Source organism: Aricia agestis, chromosome 4, assembly GCF_905147365.1.
Source record: "Aricia agestis chromosome 4, ilAriAges1.1, whole genome shotgun sequence".
NCBI classification, from domain to species: Eukaryota; Metazoa; Arthropoda; class Insecta; order Lepidoptera; family Lycaenidae; genus Aricia; species Aricia agestis.
The window spans coordinates 10,652,610-10,669,248 of NC_056409.1; the positions used below are offsets into that span (position 1 = coordinate 10,652,610).

Below are 16,639 nucleotides of genomic sequence, written 5' to 3' on the forward strand. Positions count from 1 at the left end.
CTTTTAATTAAAATATTACGATTATTACTGCTGCGCGGCCCGTTGCGAAGTGGGCGTCACCAAGGCGGGGGTGCGCGTGCGTTAGAAGAGTTTAGATACCTACTCTATGAGTAAGGTAGTAAGGTACTTTGATACCTTATTGGTTATTAATTCTTCAAGCCCCATAAGAGCACCGGTGATCGCGACAACAATATAATACAATAGCATTTCCTGGAAACTGTGATCGAAGTATTAATAATAATACTTTTAACACGAACGAAGCCGCGGCGCACTGTTTAATGTTGTAAAAAAACTGTATTTCTAATAATAAATAAATAATAATAATAATAAAAAAAAATTGCATGGTTATCACAAAGTAAACATTTATACGTGCGATATATTTTTTATATGAGCATAATTTTAAAAGATAAGTAATAATATTACTTAGGTAATTAAGAAAATAGAATCTATACTAATATTATAAATGCGAAAGTATCTCTGTCTGTCTGTCTGTCTGTCTGTCTGTCTGTCTGTCTGTCTGTCTGTCTGTCTGTCTGTCTCGCTTTCACGCCAAAACTACCGAACCGATTGTAATGAAATTTTGTATACTGATAGTCTAAAGCCTGAGGAAGGACATAGGCTACTTTTTTACTGGAAAAAAAGGGTTGTAAAGGGGTGAAAATACGAAAATTTGTTCAAATTAAGTTAGTTCCAAAAATTCATACTAGATGGCGCCGTGCGTCTCTGACATCGCGCTAACGCTTGCCCAACATCTTTCTATAAGAGGTGGTATCATCATACATTCGAGTTTCGATTTTTTTCGATTGTTATTTCTTTCTTACGTTATTTAATAAGTCAGTACTTTATATTATATACAGTGACGTAACCTTAAACCTATCAATGATAAATAGTTTATGGGTAAAGTTGTGTAATTGGGGGGCTAAATAAGCTTTAAAATTTGGCATAAAACATAAAGTTTAATTTAAAAAAATTAAATATTATGTGCACACTGCACAGCTGCTTTGATTTAAGGGGTACCAGGGTTTTTTTTTTTATAAAAGCTTTTGACACCAATTTTGTTGACGTCGCGCGCTATAAACTGAAGTCCACGCGGACGAAGTCGCGGGCAACAACTAGCTTATAATACATAAAAGCCACGCTCGGGCCTCCGACAAATATTTTATTCTGATTAAACTATTTAGAATTAAGCTTCAATGATTATTAATTATCTCTTTTAAGAAATACGACCGTTCTAGTATATTAGGAAATTTTTAGGGCTATCACTGCAACCCATACTTTCTGATAAATAAGTTAACCTTTGTCCTCTACCACACAAATCTTATGTAGAATAAAAATATTTATTCGATTTATAACGCCACCGTGGGCTTATCAGAGAGTGACATAACTGATGACGCAAATTACGATACTTATAAATACGGATGATTGTAGTCGTCAGCTGCATCAGTCGTCAAGATGAGGCTAACGAATGAGCAGAAACAGTTCTACAAAGAGAACGGTTATATTCACTTGAAGAAAGTCATAAAAGGCAAGCTGCTTGAGGACGTGTCCAGGGAGTACGACGATTTGTTTTGGAGGAAAAATGAAGACAAAACTGAGAGCTCCTGGGTCGGAACCGAGGAAACGCATAGAGTCAGCAACAGTCCGTATACCGTAAGTTTTGTGTCTACTTTCTTTTAACCGACTTCTTTATAATACGAGTAATTTATTTTAGTAATGGATAACATAATTTTATGGCTTCCTTTTATTTTATTTTATTCGTTAAAATGTCAAAACTATAAATGATTATGTTATATACACGGACGTAAAAAAAATACGGACGTAACCTTCTCTAATCACAAGTGAAGCCTAGTTATGGCCGCCCGTGTAGGACGTGTGCGTGATATGAGGGTTGCCATATAAATCATAAATTTCCCTACTTTTTAAATTTTGTAAACTCAGACAAGTTAAATGTATTTTTTATACTTAAACATATTTTTATGTTTTTTTCGCTTCAGATATGTAAGCGGTTATTAAAGATGTGATAATGAAAATATTATTTTTATGACACTATAGATAGAAAAAAAAAACACATGTTACGTACAGAGAAGTATATTATTTACATAACATTATTAGTAATAATGATTATGTACAAAAATTTACAATAATAAAATTATTACTAGCTATTTGACCGAGCTTTGCTCGGTATTCGATAAAACACGAATAAAATGACATTTTCTAAAAATAATTCCTAGCTAGATAGATTTATCGCCCCCGAAACCTATATACGAAACCTGTATACGAAAAGATATAAGATACTGAAGTCCCGTAACCCGTTTCATCAAACAATCAAGTAATGTTAAATAAATAATGGCTTGTTAAATCAGTTAACGGCCTGTTAGAGCTATCGAGAGTTCTACCATGCGCTAACGTCAAATCAAATCACCTAACATGGTGTTAAATTTTATTCCTGGTCTAGAGGTCCATTCAATATTTTCATTCCTACTAGGTCTCAATGACGCTCGGGTGACTACACCAATAGCACCTTCCCTCCCCTACTACTGAAGGAAATCTAAGACAACAATTTTATCTATGGACGCTTCACACCACGTCAGTCTGACCCCGTGCTAAGGACTTGTGTTACGGGTACCAGACAACGGAAATATATTTAATACTGTTATACTATACATATATTTAAGATTTTTATTATATGATACACATATTTAATACACACCCATGACCCAGGAACTTTGAAAACTTTTTGTTACGTCGGCAGGATTCGAACCCGCGACCCCCGGCTTGAGCTACCGACAGCCCACCCACTGAGCCACAGAGGTCGTCAAACAACAATTATATCCACTTTTGTAAATTAAGAAATTAATAGGGGTGTAGACTATTTTTAGGAAATATATTTATTTTACAGATGTACCATCAAGGAAGTTGATTCCTATGCAATTGACAGACCAACGTTATTTGGTCGAATAAGATGTCAATTCAATGTTAATTGTGATCTGTCGGCTGGGTTTGACGTAACGCAACCAAACTACTTATGTCCCCGATTTGCATAGGAATCAACTTCTCTGATAGTACATAAGTATTTTGTTACACCTAAAAATATGTATAAAAAATAAATACACTCTTATTTCAATTAAAAAAATCACTTATTAAATATAAAAAATATTATAAAGTTATTAAGTAAAATATGTCCATTTTCGGTAATTCTATAATACAAACTCTCAAAAAAACAATAACTTGTATTAGATTTCGTTTACTGTCTACACTCCTATTATTGTATTCCTGCCTAATTACTGGTCAATAGTATGCTAAATACTTACATGATACTAATAAAAGACAATAAAATTAATTATTTGATTATTTAAAAATAATTTAAAATTTTCCCCGGTTTGGGGAAAATTTCCCCACTTTGTTATGGACATTACTGGCCTGTTGAAGTGGAATTAATATTTACATTATTTTATCAAAATACTTTAAAAATATGTTATCTTACCTATGAAAGGTTATTCCTTGATGTTTTTTGTGTAAGGTTGTATTGTTCTTGCACTATTTTACAACACAAGATGGCATATTTATTTTTATTTATGAATGACAAAGACGTGTCACCGCGATGCAGACTAATTGCGTAATGGCGGTACGATCGGCTTATTACAGTGCGAGCATAGACATAATATATTATATATTATGTCTATGAGTGCGAGTGTGTGTGCAAGATGTGTACGTATGATCGCCTGGGCTTATTAAGGGTGCTTCACTCATTTTTTAATGGCGATCCGTCCGTATTTTTTTTACATCCGTGGTTATATATTATAAAAGTCTCGTGTCACAATGTTAGATAACGTACTCCTCCGAAAATGATGTCTGAGAATCGGCTACTGGGTACTTTTTATATTGATAAGTGCATTTGTTGAATAAATAATAGTAAATTATTACAACTCGAGACTGACGACGACCATTGTTTGTGCACCGGGATAGCGAAGGACGTTGCCATGGTGACATACTTATTTAGTCAGTTCAATAAAATAATATGGGCGAAATCAATGATGAAAAACTCAAAGCAGATATGATACTACCGCGCGCGTTGTGAAGATTCAAATACGGCCCAATGGGCATTGTCCAAAAAAAATGACATGTACTTTTTTTTTCGTTAAAATAGGGTATTTTAAGAATATAAATTAAATAATTTTGAAATTCATTGGCTAGTTTTTTCTCAATAAATTTTTAAAGTTTCGCTCTGACGTCATCATCGGCCGCCAATTGACCTCTGCATATGTTTTAAATTTCCTTTCAATCTTATTTATAATGGCTGGTTCGTCAAATGCAAGTTCTCATTATGTGAAAGCTGATACGAGAAGCTTAAAAAAAGTTCGAAACGTAATGTTGGTCGAATTTATTGCTATTTTAACGCCATTGAAGGTCAAACAAAGGTTAAACGTATTTGTTCAAAAATATACGTAACTAATGGGTATTTATTTCGTTTAAATACAGAAAAACGATCACTGACCTTATTCCTCGAAATGTTTTTGTAATGAGCAAAATTAAAAAAAAATTGACAATCCCCATTGGGCCCAATTATGACTCGAAAGTAAACAAAACACATGTAATCTCTTACCACATGTCTTGATTGCAATAAATACCTCGATTATTTACATTTTCAATTATTTTTTCGAACAATCTGGAAAAATCGAATTTTCGTCATAGCTCAGGCGAAAAAAGAGACAGCGATACGATTCGACGTTTAAAAATAGAACTGTCTCTTTTATGTAAATGGTTTTTCGTATCTTTTGTTTCACTTATCTGTAAAATTTGTCAATGTTTGCAATTTTGAATTTGAAAATTGTTCGGAAGAGATTTAAGCCGGAAAATAGTATGGACGTAACATATCTGTATAGGTAGAATATCATTGGGCGAAATCCTATCCTACTATCCTACTAATATTATAAAGGCGAAAGTTTGTTTGGATGTATGGATGTATAGATTTTTTTTTTTAATGAAATAAGGGGGCAAACGAGCAAACGGGTCACCTGATGAAAAGCAACTTCCGTCGCCCATGGACACTCGCAGCATGAGTAGAGCTGCATGTGCGTTGCCGGCCTTTTAAGAGGGAATAGGGTAATAGGGGAGGGTAGGGAAGGGAAGGGAAGGGAATAGGGGAGGGTAGGAAAGGGAATAGGGTAGGGGATTGGGCCTCCGGTAAACTCACTCACTCGGCGAAACACAGCGCAAGCGCTGTTTCACGCCGGTTTTCTGTGAGAACGTGGTATTTATCCGGTCGAGCCGGCCCATTCGTGCCGAAGCATGGCTCTCCCACGTATCAATGTTGTTTGGATGTATGTATATGTACGTAACATATCTGTATAGGTAGAATATCATTGGGCGAAATCCTATCCTACTATCCTACTAATATTATAAAGGCGAAAGTTTGTTTGGATGTATGGATGTATGGGTGTTTGTTAATCTTTCACGCAAAAAATACTGAACGGATTTTAATGAAACTTTACAATAATATTATAGCTTATACATCAGAATCACATAGGTTACAATTTTAACCGACTGTCAAAATGGGGGATGTTATGTTCGTTTATTTATGTTCAACGATTACTCCGCCGTTTGTTAACCGATTTTCAAAATTTTTCTTTTGGTATGTAGGGTATCATCCCAATTTGTGATGTGTGATCTGATGAAGTATCCATAAGTAATCGAGGGAACTCCTTAAAATTTATAGGGAAACATGTGGTGACTTCGGTTTCGTGAGAAGTATTCTAAGCATACCAACAAGTAAGATTCTAAGCGTATGCTACCAACAAGTAAGCCTTTTAGATCGAGACTCGAGTTTGTCAAGCGATCATTTAAAAAAATCTTTAGTAGTATAAACCTGAAGAGTATGTTTGCTTGAGTGCGGTAATCTCAGGAACTACAGGTCCGATTTAAAAACTTATTTCAGTGTTAGATAGCTCATTTATCGAGTAAGGCTAAAGGCTATATTATATTATATTATATTATCACGCTAAGACTAATACGACCGAATCTAAAATCTTAATGGTACCTACGAAATTTAGCACTTTCATTTACAATCTTTTTTTATGTTTTTGTGTGTTGTCATGTTTATTAGGAATGATTATTATTATATAAGAGTGCCGTTTGTGGCTTACAGACAGGGGGAGGAAAATCAGGCGCCACGGCTTTGCAAGGTCGCAGCCTGAGTGGCTTTAAACATCCCTTTAAAAAAATGCGGTGTGGGCATTGTAAAGACTTAGCGGCAGCTAGCTTGCCTAAGGGGGCGTCCATTCATTGCGTGAGGCCTTTGGTAGGATTTTTTGACCCCCTATCCCCCCTTGGTGAGATTTCGTAAGATTTTTCCCAACTCCCCGCGCCTAATCTCACGCGAGATTTGCAAAATCTATGTTTTAGCTGTAAATGTGTTGGTCATTGAAAAAAAGTCATTTGTTCTATAACATTCATATTATATATAAAACAATTTTTGTAAGACTTTCTTGAAGAAATAATTTTTCGCTAGTTTTTTTTAGTGAGATTTGGAAAGATTTAGCAAGACCTCCTCCCCCCTCTCTAGAAAACCTCACGTAATTAATGGACGCTCTCTAAGTAACTAACCTAACCTGTTACTTGTTATTCTTTTTTGGTGTTATATACTCTGGCTGTGTTTTGTCGCTTGTACGTTGAATAAAGATGTTTTTATTTTATTTATTAATTTTTTAGGTAAAAGGTATCCACAATCTACAAATGAATCATGCTGTGTTCGGCAAGCTGTTGTATGATGATGATCTTCTAGATGCTCTGGAAGACTGTATGGGTACCAAGAACATAGCGCTGCATCACACCAAAGCCCATTACAAACCACCGGAGAAAGGAGCATCGTACCCAATGCACCAGGTAGGTGGACGCCAGTACTTTTACTGTAGCATCTATTACACCATCAATAGATTAGTCACCGATCGTAGAAATTTGTCCTATCGCTATATTTTGCGTTTTTCACTGATATATGAATTTCCTTATAACCGACGAAAAATTCTTAAAAATAAGTCGACGTTACCTTTCGCGCTGGTTTTTATAAGTCCTTAGTTTTCAACTGAAACATAATATGCCTCACTAAAATGTATATCAAAATATCGAAATGATTTTAACCGTATTTTTATTCCATTTCAGGACTACCCCTATTTCCCATACGAGAAGGATTCAATGACCGCTGCATTCATCCATCTGGACGCTGCCAACCCTGAGAATGGTGGGCTCTTTGTATACCCAGGCTCACACAAGCTGGGTCCTTTGGAAGATTTTGGTCCAAAGGAAGGCAGTGCTTTCCATTATGTTGACCAGGTGGGTTCCATTTTTTACTACCCCAACAATTATTCAGAGCCAAATTTTTGGTTAATAGTTGGTCAAGTCATTCTGGCTGGGTTTGTTGTAAGCAGACTACATTACATTTTCTACGTCTAGCTTGTTCCTGTAAATCTTTAATCACATTAAATTTGTTTATTTTTACATAAGAGCGTTTTTGGTCTTTCTATCCATTATCCATATCCTTTCGCTAATGGTTTATTAGAGAATATTGTTTCAACTACTATGAAAATTTTCTTGCAGACAAAGTTCCCAATCGAGCGAGCGACTCCAGTGATCGCGGAAGCCGGTGACGTGGTTATCTTCTCCTACCTCCTCATCCACGGCAGCACACCGAACACCTCCGACCGCCCACGGAGGATGTTCCTAGCCCAGGTGTACGATGCCCACGACAAGCCCATCGGCGGGGAAAAAGCCCAGCCGGGTAATGGTTGGTTGCTGAGAGGAGTTAATCTGTACAGAGACGCCACTGTCAGTAATAGAGCCAATGATTAACTTTATAAGATCTTCCAAAAGTCCTACCTTGCGGAGTAGTCTAGAGTCCATAAAATAATAATCTATACATTGTACTATCATAGAAGTTAATTCCAAAGCGGATGGGGGACCTACGTCGCGTTATGTCAAACCATTGACATTGAATTACCCCAACCAAACCAAATAACGTTGGTCTGTCAACTGCCTAGGAATCAATTTCCACGATGGTACATCCATCGAAATACCATACTATGGAATTAGCGAGCCATGACAATGAGCTGATTGTAAGCTGTCTTTTTCACGCGAATTAACTACATAATAATAATAATACATAATATTTAAACGCAAACACAGAATAATTATTACTGCAATAATACTAAGATATTAATTAATAATTTACAAATACATTAAGTAATTACAAAATTGTCAGTTACTTTGTAAATATGTATAATATTATATTCCTAATTTTGATTATTTAATATTCATAATATTAATTACTTGATTTTAACGATACCTAATTGTGACTGGACTAATTGGTTTGTAATTTGTTACATACTTTTTGATTGTTTATAATTTGAGATTTGCAGATTTTTTTATTATTAATATCTTGCGTTTAAGCTTCGAGAAATTTGTTGATATTTATTTTATTTAAGTATATTATATTGTATAGCAAGTTTTCCTATTATAATCTAATTTTTTTGTAATATAAATAGAATATTAAATTAGAAGCTGTGTTCATAAAGTAATCAATTTTTATTTATTTCTTTAAGGACAATTTATAATAGCGCAGAGTCGAAGCGAAGCGAAGCGAATTTTCAAATACTGAAAACATAAAATTCAACCTTAACTACAGAGCGTAACGCATGTACATACATATTTACTTCTTCGAGGTCAATCAGCAATGGTCGGGTGCATTCACGAGAATTCGCGCGAATGCGCGCCTTTTTAAATTCTCAAAAGTAATAAAGTTAACGCTTTGGAGTTAAAGTTGAATTTGTTATGTTCAGTTTTAATAATTCGCTTTGATGCGCTTTGACTCTGCGCTAGTATAAATTGACCCTTAAGAGACAGAGTTTTGATATTAATTTATTTTTACTCATTTAATAAAACTTAAAATTAATACTTACAGATTATTTTATGTTTTCTTTTTATGTTATAAATATCTGATAAATACTGCCGTAACCATATTTTGACGGTATTAAATTAAAAATTGCAAGCTCGTATTAATGGAGTAAAATAATTTAATTTGGCTGGGTTGTTTCAAATCATGTTATTTATAGAAGACGATACCAAACTTTATTGATAATAACCACGAAGCAATTTGCAGTAACACCGCAGTTTTTACTATATTACCTGCCCAATGGCCAGTCTACAGATAATATTTTATGTTAAAAGCGTGGCGGTTACCATAAAAATAAGATATTATTTTGATATAATTATAATACTTATTATATTCCATCTGTGGTCGTCTATTAAATTGTGAACTATTAGTTCGCTACATTGACGTGGGAGAGCCATGCTTCGGCACGAATGGGCCGGCTCGACCGGAGAAATACCACGTCCTCACAGAAAACCGGCGTGAAACAGCGCTTGCGCTGTGTTTCACCGAGTGAGTGAGTTTACCGGAGGCCCAATCCCCTACCCTTTTCCCTTCCCTACCCTCCCCTATTTCCTTCCTCACCCTCCCCTGTAATTCCCTTCCCTACCCTCCCCTGTTACCCCTTAAAAGGCCGGCAACGCACCTGCAGCTCTTCTGATGCTGCGAGTGTCCATGGGCGACGGAAGTTGCTTTCCATCAGGTGACCCGTTTGCTCGTTTGCCCCCTTATTTCATAAAAAAAAAAAAAATTACAAAATATGATATGTAGTAAACTTTTCTGGACTCTCTACTAATATAATATTATGGTAACAGTCTAACGATACTGTAACACAAACGCAACAAAATTTTATCACAAGCGACAAAGAAATAAAACAATAACACGAAATCATACGCATAAAAAGTATCAAAGATATATCAATAACCGAACAGAGAATATAAAAGACCAATCTGCTCATTCAATGGAAGAAAACAGTCGTAAAACAGCTATGCGACCTCATGAATCATGTAAATAGATAACTAACAAGCTTTCACGAACCTAAAGATGATTCCAGAAAGAAATTTTCGCTTCATTTGAGCGGCATGTTAATCCGGGATTAAACGGAGCGAGGATTTGAACGAAAATAATGAGCTTCAGAATTACCGAGATATGAAGCATGTTTATGGATTCGAGGTGCGTGTGAAGACGGCCTTATATTGTAGTTTATGCCTTCATAAACTCCTTTAGCGTGACGGAGCGCTGAATTTCAACGAAGATAATCTCAAATTAAAAAAAATGTTAGTATGTATATTGTATAAGTAGGTATTTATGGTGGTTTTGGTATGAGATCTTTGCTATAAGCACAGAATAGATAATAGTTGCTATAAGTAAGATAGTGAGGCATATAGTTCACACATTTTGACATCCCTACTTATAAACGCGAAAGTGTGTATGTCTGTCTGTTACATCTTCACGCTTAAACCGTTGAACCGATTTTGATGAAATTTGGTATGATGTACTCGTAGTAGATGTAATTAAATCAAGACATGAATCAACTAGTCTACATTCTTACCTACAATGTAAAATCACTCTCTTCATATGAACGTCTTCTAGAATTGAACGAATCGCTCAAGAATATTAAATATGACATAATAGGTCTAGCTGAAACCAGACGCATGGGTAATAAAATATAAGAGTTTGAGAATTTCATATTATGTTATACAGGAGAAACTCCAGGAAGATATGGAATAAGCTTTATAATAAATAAACGACACAAAAATAACATCGAAAGCTATATTGGTCTCTCAGAACGTGTAGCAATACTAAAATATGTTACAATTGAAAGCTATTCTCTATCAATCATACAAGTCTACGCTCCCACGGAAAAGGCAAGCGAGGAAGAAATTGAATCTTTCTACCAGCAAGTCAACTTAGCAATAGAAAAAGCTCATAAAAACTGTATATTGATGGGAGACCTAAACGCTAAAATTGGCTAGCCCAAAGAAGATGAATACGTTATTATGAAACCGCACGGATATGGTGAAAGAAACGAAAGAGGTCAAAGATTGATAGACTTTGCTTTAGAAAATAAACTTTCGATTCTGAACACATTTTTTAAGAAAAAACCTAAGAAAAGGTGTACTTGGAGATCGCCCGACTGGAATTATAAAAATGAAATTGATTTCATACTATCGAATCGACCATGTATTTTCCAGAACATAGAAGTTATGAACTTGAGTTACCCATCTGACCACAGGGCGGTCAGAGCAACAATTACTTTAGCCATGTCAAAAAAGAGCAGAACTTATAGCAGCGTTCAAAATATTAATTTAACAGTAGACCAAGAAATTTCAGCATTTAAGGAAAGTCTAATTTCATATGCATCCCAAGGAAATCTAGATATGAACGATCAAAAATCTATACAGGAGTACTATGATGACCTAATAAAAATTATCGGTAAAAGTTTGCAGTACGCAAAAAACAAGAGTAACAATAATAAAAATCACGAAATTATCTCTACTCATACATTAAGGTTACTAAAGCAAAGACAAGAACTACAACGGATAGAAAATAAAATTAGAGCTACAAAAAAGAATTTATCTGCATTGTATAAGTTATATAGTAAAAAACCCTAAGAAAGACTATGCAAACCACAGACATAAAACTTTTGAAAAACATCTGAATGAAACAGGAAGCACAAAGAAGGCCTACAAAGAACTAAGAACTAACAAAGAATGGATCGACGGCCTAAAACATGACGATAAAACACTTACTAAACGGAGGGACATCATCACAGTAGCGACAGAATTTTACAGACAGTTATATACAGCTAGTCAGAATAAAAACGCTGAACACAGACAACTAAGCTCAACCATTACAACCAAAATACCAAGCGAGCCCTGTATTGAAGTATCTGAAGTATTAGAAGCAATAGGGAAACTAAAGTCAGATAAGAGTCCAGGCCCAGATAATATAACAAATGAGACATTAAAAGCCGCCTCTACATTACTCTCAGTCCTACTAACTAGCCTATTCAATCGAATTTTAGAAACTGGATGCACCCCTACTCAGTGGTCAGAATCTAACATCATTCTAATTTACAAAAAAGGAGACCCAAAAGACATCGGTAACTACAGGCCCATAAGTTTGTTACCGGGCATATACAAGCTTTTCTCGAGCATTATAAATAACAAAATAAGCACAACATTAGAGGCTAGCCAACCAGTAGAGCAAGCGGGCTTTAGAAAAGGATACTCAACAATCGACCATATACACACGATAGAGCTTATTATAGAGAAATAACGAGAGAGAAGAAGACCACTCTACATAGCGTTTATTGATTACCAAAAAGCGTTCGATACTCTTTCCCACGAAAGTATCTGGACAGCTTTAGAAGCTCAAAACGTAGAGCCAAGATACATTCAAGTAATAAAAAACATATACAACAACAGCAAAAGTAGAGTAAAGCTAGAGTCAGCAGGCCCCTGGTTCCCGATCAAAAGAGGAGCGAGACAAGGGGATCCTCTATCTCCAAAGCTCTTCATAGCTACGCTAGAATTAGTAATAAGTAAGCTTGACTGGGAAGGACAAGGTATAAAGATCTTAAATAATTACCTGAGTCACCTGCGGTTCCCTGACGATCTTCTTCTCCTGTCTGAATCAAGACAACAACTTCAAGCTATGATAGAGGCACTAAACAAGGCCAGCCGACAAGTAGGCCTGGAAATGAACTTTTCTAAAACTATGTTGATGACTAACAGCACCAAAACGCCACTCTACGTTGATAACAAGCTTCTAAAATACACGGACCAATACTTATACCTCGGAAAGCAAATAAGTTTCGACGCACAAAACAACGAGAGAGAAGTAGAGTGCAGGGCACAGAACACATGGAACAAGTACTGGAGCTTAAAAGAACTGTTTAAAAGTAATTTACCCATAAAAATGAAAACCAAATTAATGGATACATGTCTTATTCCATGCCTATTATATGCCTGCCAAACAAGGAAGTTTACTAACAAAGTAAAAAATAAAATTACAACATGTCAACGAGGAATGGAGCGAAGTATGCTCAGAGTGAGCAAAATGCAGAGAATAAGACACACAAAAATAAGAAAAATTACAAAAGCATCAGATGGCCTTAGAAACGCTCTAGACCAGAGATGGACAAAGAGAGTCACAGCGTGGAAAGGCCCACAAGGGAAAAGAAAGAGAGGTAGACCTTATGTCAGATGGGAGGATGAACTTTCAAAGAAAGCTGGTTCCAACTGGATGGAAACAGCGAAATCAAGAGAACACTGGTCATCTTTAGAGGAGGCCTTCACCTGTTGCGGGGTCCTTACAGTAGAAACAAAATAAAAATGTTATAAACCATATTATATAGTATTAAGATAATGTTAGTTTACTGTTAAGAAATAAAAGGCTTTTTTTATTTTATTTTATAGTAGATGGAGTGGTAGATACGTTGATTCCCGGAAAAAGACAAAGGATGCTTTTTATCCCGAAATGTACGATTCCCACGTGATAAACGAATTAAGGCGCAACGGAATTGCGGGTGTCATCTAGTCTTATATTATTATGAAGTTTTGTGACTCGATTCTGTTGTGTGAAAATACTGATGATAATATATCAATAACGTTAATTTTAAAGTTTTAAAGGAAGTATCAAATAAATTAATTGTTGGAGAGGAAAGCAAGAAAACCTGTTGAGTAACTCTCGGCCGAGAGACATCGCTCGCGCTGTAAGCAAAGAAATTGTTTAAGTTGAACGCCGTCTTGCGAACCGTTTCGCGTCTCGATTTATCATATTTACGAAATAGTGTCGTAAAACTTTACTGGTGATAGATCGTTGCTTTCAACAACTTTTTTTTTACTCTTCGGGGTTTCTCTGAAAGCAAATATAAGCATTATAAATATAAGTCGCCTATCTTTTGTTTTTACACGGGCAAAAGGCCCACCACTGCAACTCCTGTGTCGCCAGGATCAACAGTGGCAACCAATCACGAAAACCCTTCGCGCTGCCTACGAGATCATCGTAATATACGACTCCAGAAACACATTGGATGCTGTTTAGCAAGTCGGTTCTATCCTCATGCCAGAGATCGCATTCCCAGAGTATGTGATGAGCAGTTTGTTCTTGTGGGCTGCCTTCGGTCGAGCACTCGCATAGAGGAGATAGAACTAGCTTGAATCCATGAAGTTTAGCTTTAAAATTGCCGTGAACAGTTAGGAATTGCGCAACGCAGTGATCTACTTCTATTCAATGCAATAGTCGCCTATCTATATAAATAAGTCACCTAATACCTAATTAGTACCTGATCAAATAAAATAATATTATGAAATTGTTGTAAACCATACCGGATGGTACGGATTTGTGACTCGCCTCGTTTTTCGGGCTAAGCAGTTGGTATTAAAAATATTTCGATTTTCGAAAGTACAAAATCATTATCCATCTTAAAAACCTTTTTCTGACATCTTCTGATAGTTATTTACTTAGTCAACGTTAAATTAAATCACCCCAGTAGAAGGTAATTAATAAACAGCAAGATCACAGCAGATTTAATCTACATTTTATAGAGACTTAAAATGAAACAAGTCCGTACAGAGAATTCTAAACTTTAATATCTCTTTTACACTGCAGAGGTAATTTTATTTTAATATTTGAATAATGTCGCCCTGGGCACTTAATTAACCTTTTGCTATCTGCTTTATTCTTAAGTATTTTTGGCCGTTTGGTAAGAATGTCTTTAGGGATTTATCTATTTCTAAATCTAGATTAAAGTAGGCTTCATGAATCAAGTAATTTTCTATATAAAACGTTTAAAAGTCTATGCATTCACATTCATTCTTTTATAGTTAAATAGCTTTGTGGAAGAAATAAGCGCGCCCTAAAGACAGAGTATGTTTAAATTAGTAAATAATAATTTTAATTGTAAATGAAGTTGGCGGCTACTACAAAATTTTAGAATGTTGTGTAGTTAATATTGTAACTACACAGCTGTTTACTGGTACAAAACAAATTTACCCCTTTTTAGGGTTCCGTAGTCAACACAGGTAGTCAACAAGAAACCCTTATAGTTTCGGTCTGTCCGTTCGTCTGTCCGTCTGTCTGTCTGTCCGGGATTTTGCTCAGAGACTATAGGACCTATACAGCTGTAAATCGGCATGAATGCACATATTAATGGTGACGACAAAATGGTATATAAAATCTTAAAAAAATATTTTTTATGGGACCTAGACCTCCCCTACACATCAAGCGGGGATGAATTTTTTTTCGCGCCCACCCCACCGTGTGGGTGGGATAGGTTTTTCAAAAATATTACGAGCATTCATAGCTGATCATTTTTCGATTTAGGGATCCATTTGTAAAATATGAAGTTCCCCCCCTTCTACCAGAAATCTGAAAAAAATCACGAGAGTAGGAAATATGCTGAATTTAAAAGGAAAACTATCACGGCCAAGAAGACTTCATAAATCATAATTTATTTAGTAATAGTCGATTAACTACAAAAAATGTTGGTATTCGGCGAATAAAAATAGATAAAAAATTAGCGGTACTACGGAACCCTATTTTGCGCGTGTCCCGACACGCACTTGGCCGGTTTTTTGTAACCTGAGTTATCTTATTATGGGCCAACGTGAAAAAGTTGTTCATGAGCTGAATAAAGTTAGTCTGACCGTTTTTTGCAAAAAGCATTAGGCACTGTGTATAAAGTATTAAGCTCCGTGCATGAGTTTTAAGGATTACTCAAAAACGTTGCTAAGGGAGTGTGGGACTTCCTTGTTTATATTTTGTACATCGAGGTCTACTCTTTAGTCCTTACCTATTACCTAACAGGTTGGGGAAAAAGTCTTTTCGCATTATAGTATGTATGAACTTGTCATAAAATCTCTTGGGCTAGGTATACCAATCGTATCTGGCTGATTTTGGTATCATTAAAAAGTTTTAATTTTATAGAAGACAATTCCAAATTCAAATGTAAGATTTTCATTTGTTTTTCTCATTGTTAAAATGAGTGATTCTAATGAAGAAATTCGATACGTTTTAACATTTTATTACAAAAAAGGTAAAAATGCAACACAAGCGGCGAAAAAAATTTGTGATGTTTATGGACCTAATGCAGTATCTGTGAGAGTAGCGCAAATTTGGTTTAAGCGTTTTCAATCCGGAAATTTTGATATCAAAGATGCGCGTCGCTCTGGTAGCCCTGTTACGGACAAAACTGATGCCATTTTTGAAAAAGTGGAGCAAGATCGGCATATTAGTAGTTACGATGTAGCTGAAGAACTGGGGATTGACCACAACGGTTTTGACGCATTTCAAATAAGCTGGGTACACAAAAAGCTCTTTATTTGGGTGCCTCATGAGCTTATTGAAAGAAACCTAATGAACCGTGTACTCATTTGTGATTCTTTATTACGACTTAATGAAACCAAAACCGAACCATTTTTGAAGAAGCTGATAACTGGTGATGAAAAGTGGAATACGTACGACAAGAACGTGCGACAAAGATCGTGGTCAAAGGCCGGTCAGGCTTCACAAACTGTGGCGAAACCCGGGTTAACTGGCAAAAAGGTGATGCTGTGTGTGTGGTTGGATTGGAAGGCATTATTCATTATGAGTTGTTACCGCCAGGCAGGACCATCGATTCTGAACTGTACTACGAACAACTGATGAGATTAAAGCAAGAAGTTGAGAGAAAGCGGCCGAAATTAATCAACAGAAGGGGTGTGGTTTTTCACC

The 16,639-nt window shown here is 35.8% G+C and overlaps 1 protein-coding gene across 1 annotated transcript; it reads left to right on the top strand.

The window, feature by feature from the left end:
- Positions 1-1,428: 1,428 nt before the first annotated feature.
- Positions 1,429-8,156, top strand: LOC121726021 (phytanoyl-CoA dioxygenase, peroxisomal-like). The gene is made up of 4 exons (XM_042113236.1): positions 1,429-1,650; positions 6,709-6,882; positions 7,156-7,326; positions 7,591-8,156. The coding sequence occupies exons 1-4, from the start codon at positions 1,453-1,455 to the stop codon at positions 7,840-7,842; spliced, it is 795 nt and encodes a 264-aa protein (XP_041969170.1). The 5' UTR covers positions 1,429-1,452; the 3' UTR covers positions 7,843-8,156.
- The last annotated feature ends 8,483 nt before the right edge of the window (positions 8,157-16,639 follow it).

Coding starts and splice junctions, on each gene's coding strand:
- LOC121726021 (XM_042113236.1), top strand. CDS start 1,453: ATGAGGCTAACGAATGAGCAGAAACAGTTCTACAAAGAGAACGGTTAT. Junction 1,651..6,708: donor TCAGCAACAGTCCGTATACC/GTAAGTTTTGTG, acceptor TTAATTTTTTAG/GTAAAAGGTATCCACAATCT. Junction 6,883..7,155: donor CATCGTACCCAATGCACCAG/GTAGGTGGACGC, acceptor ATTCCATTTCAG/GACTACCCCTATTTCCCATA.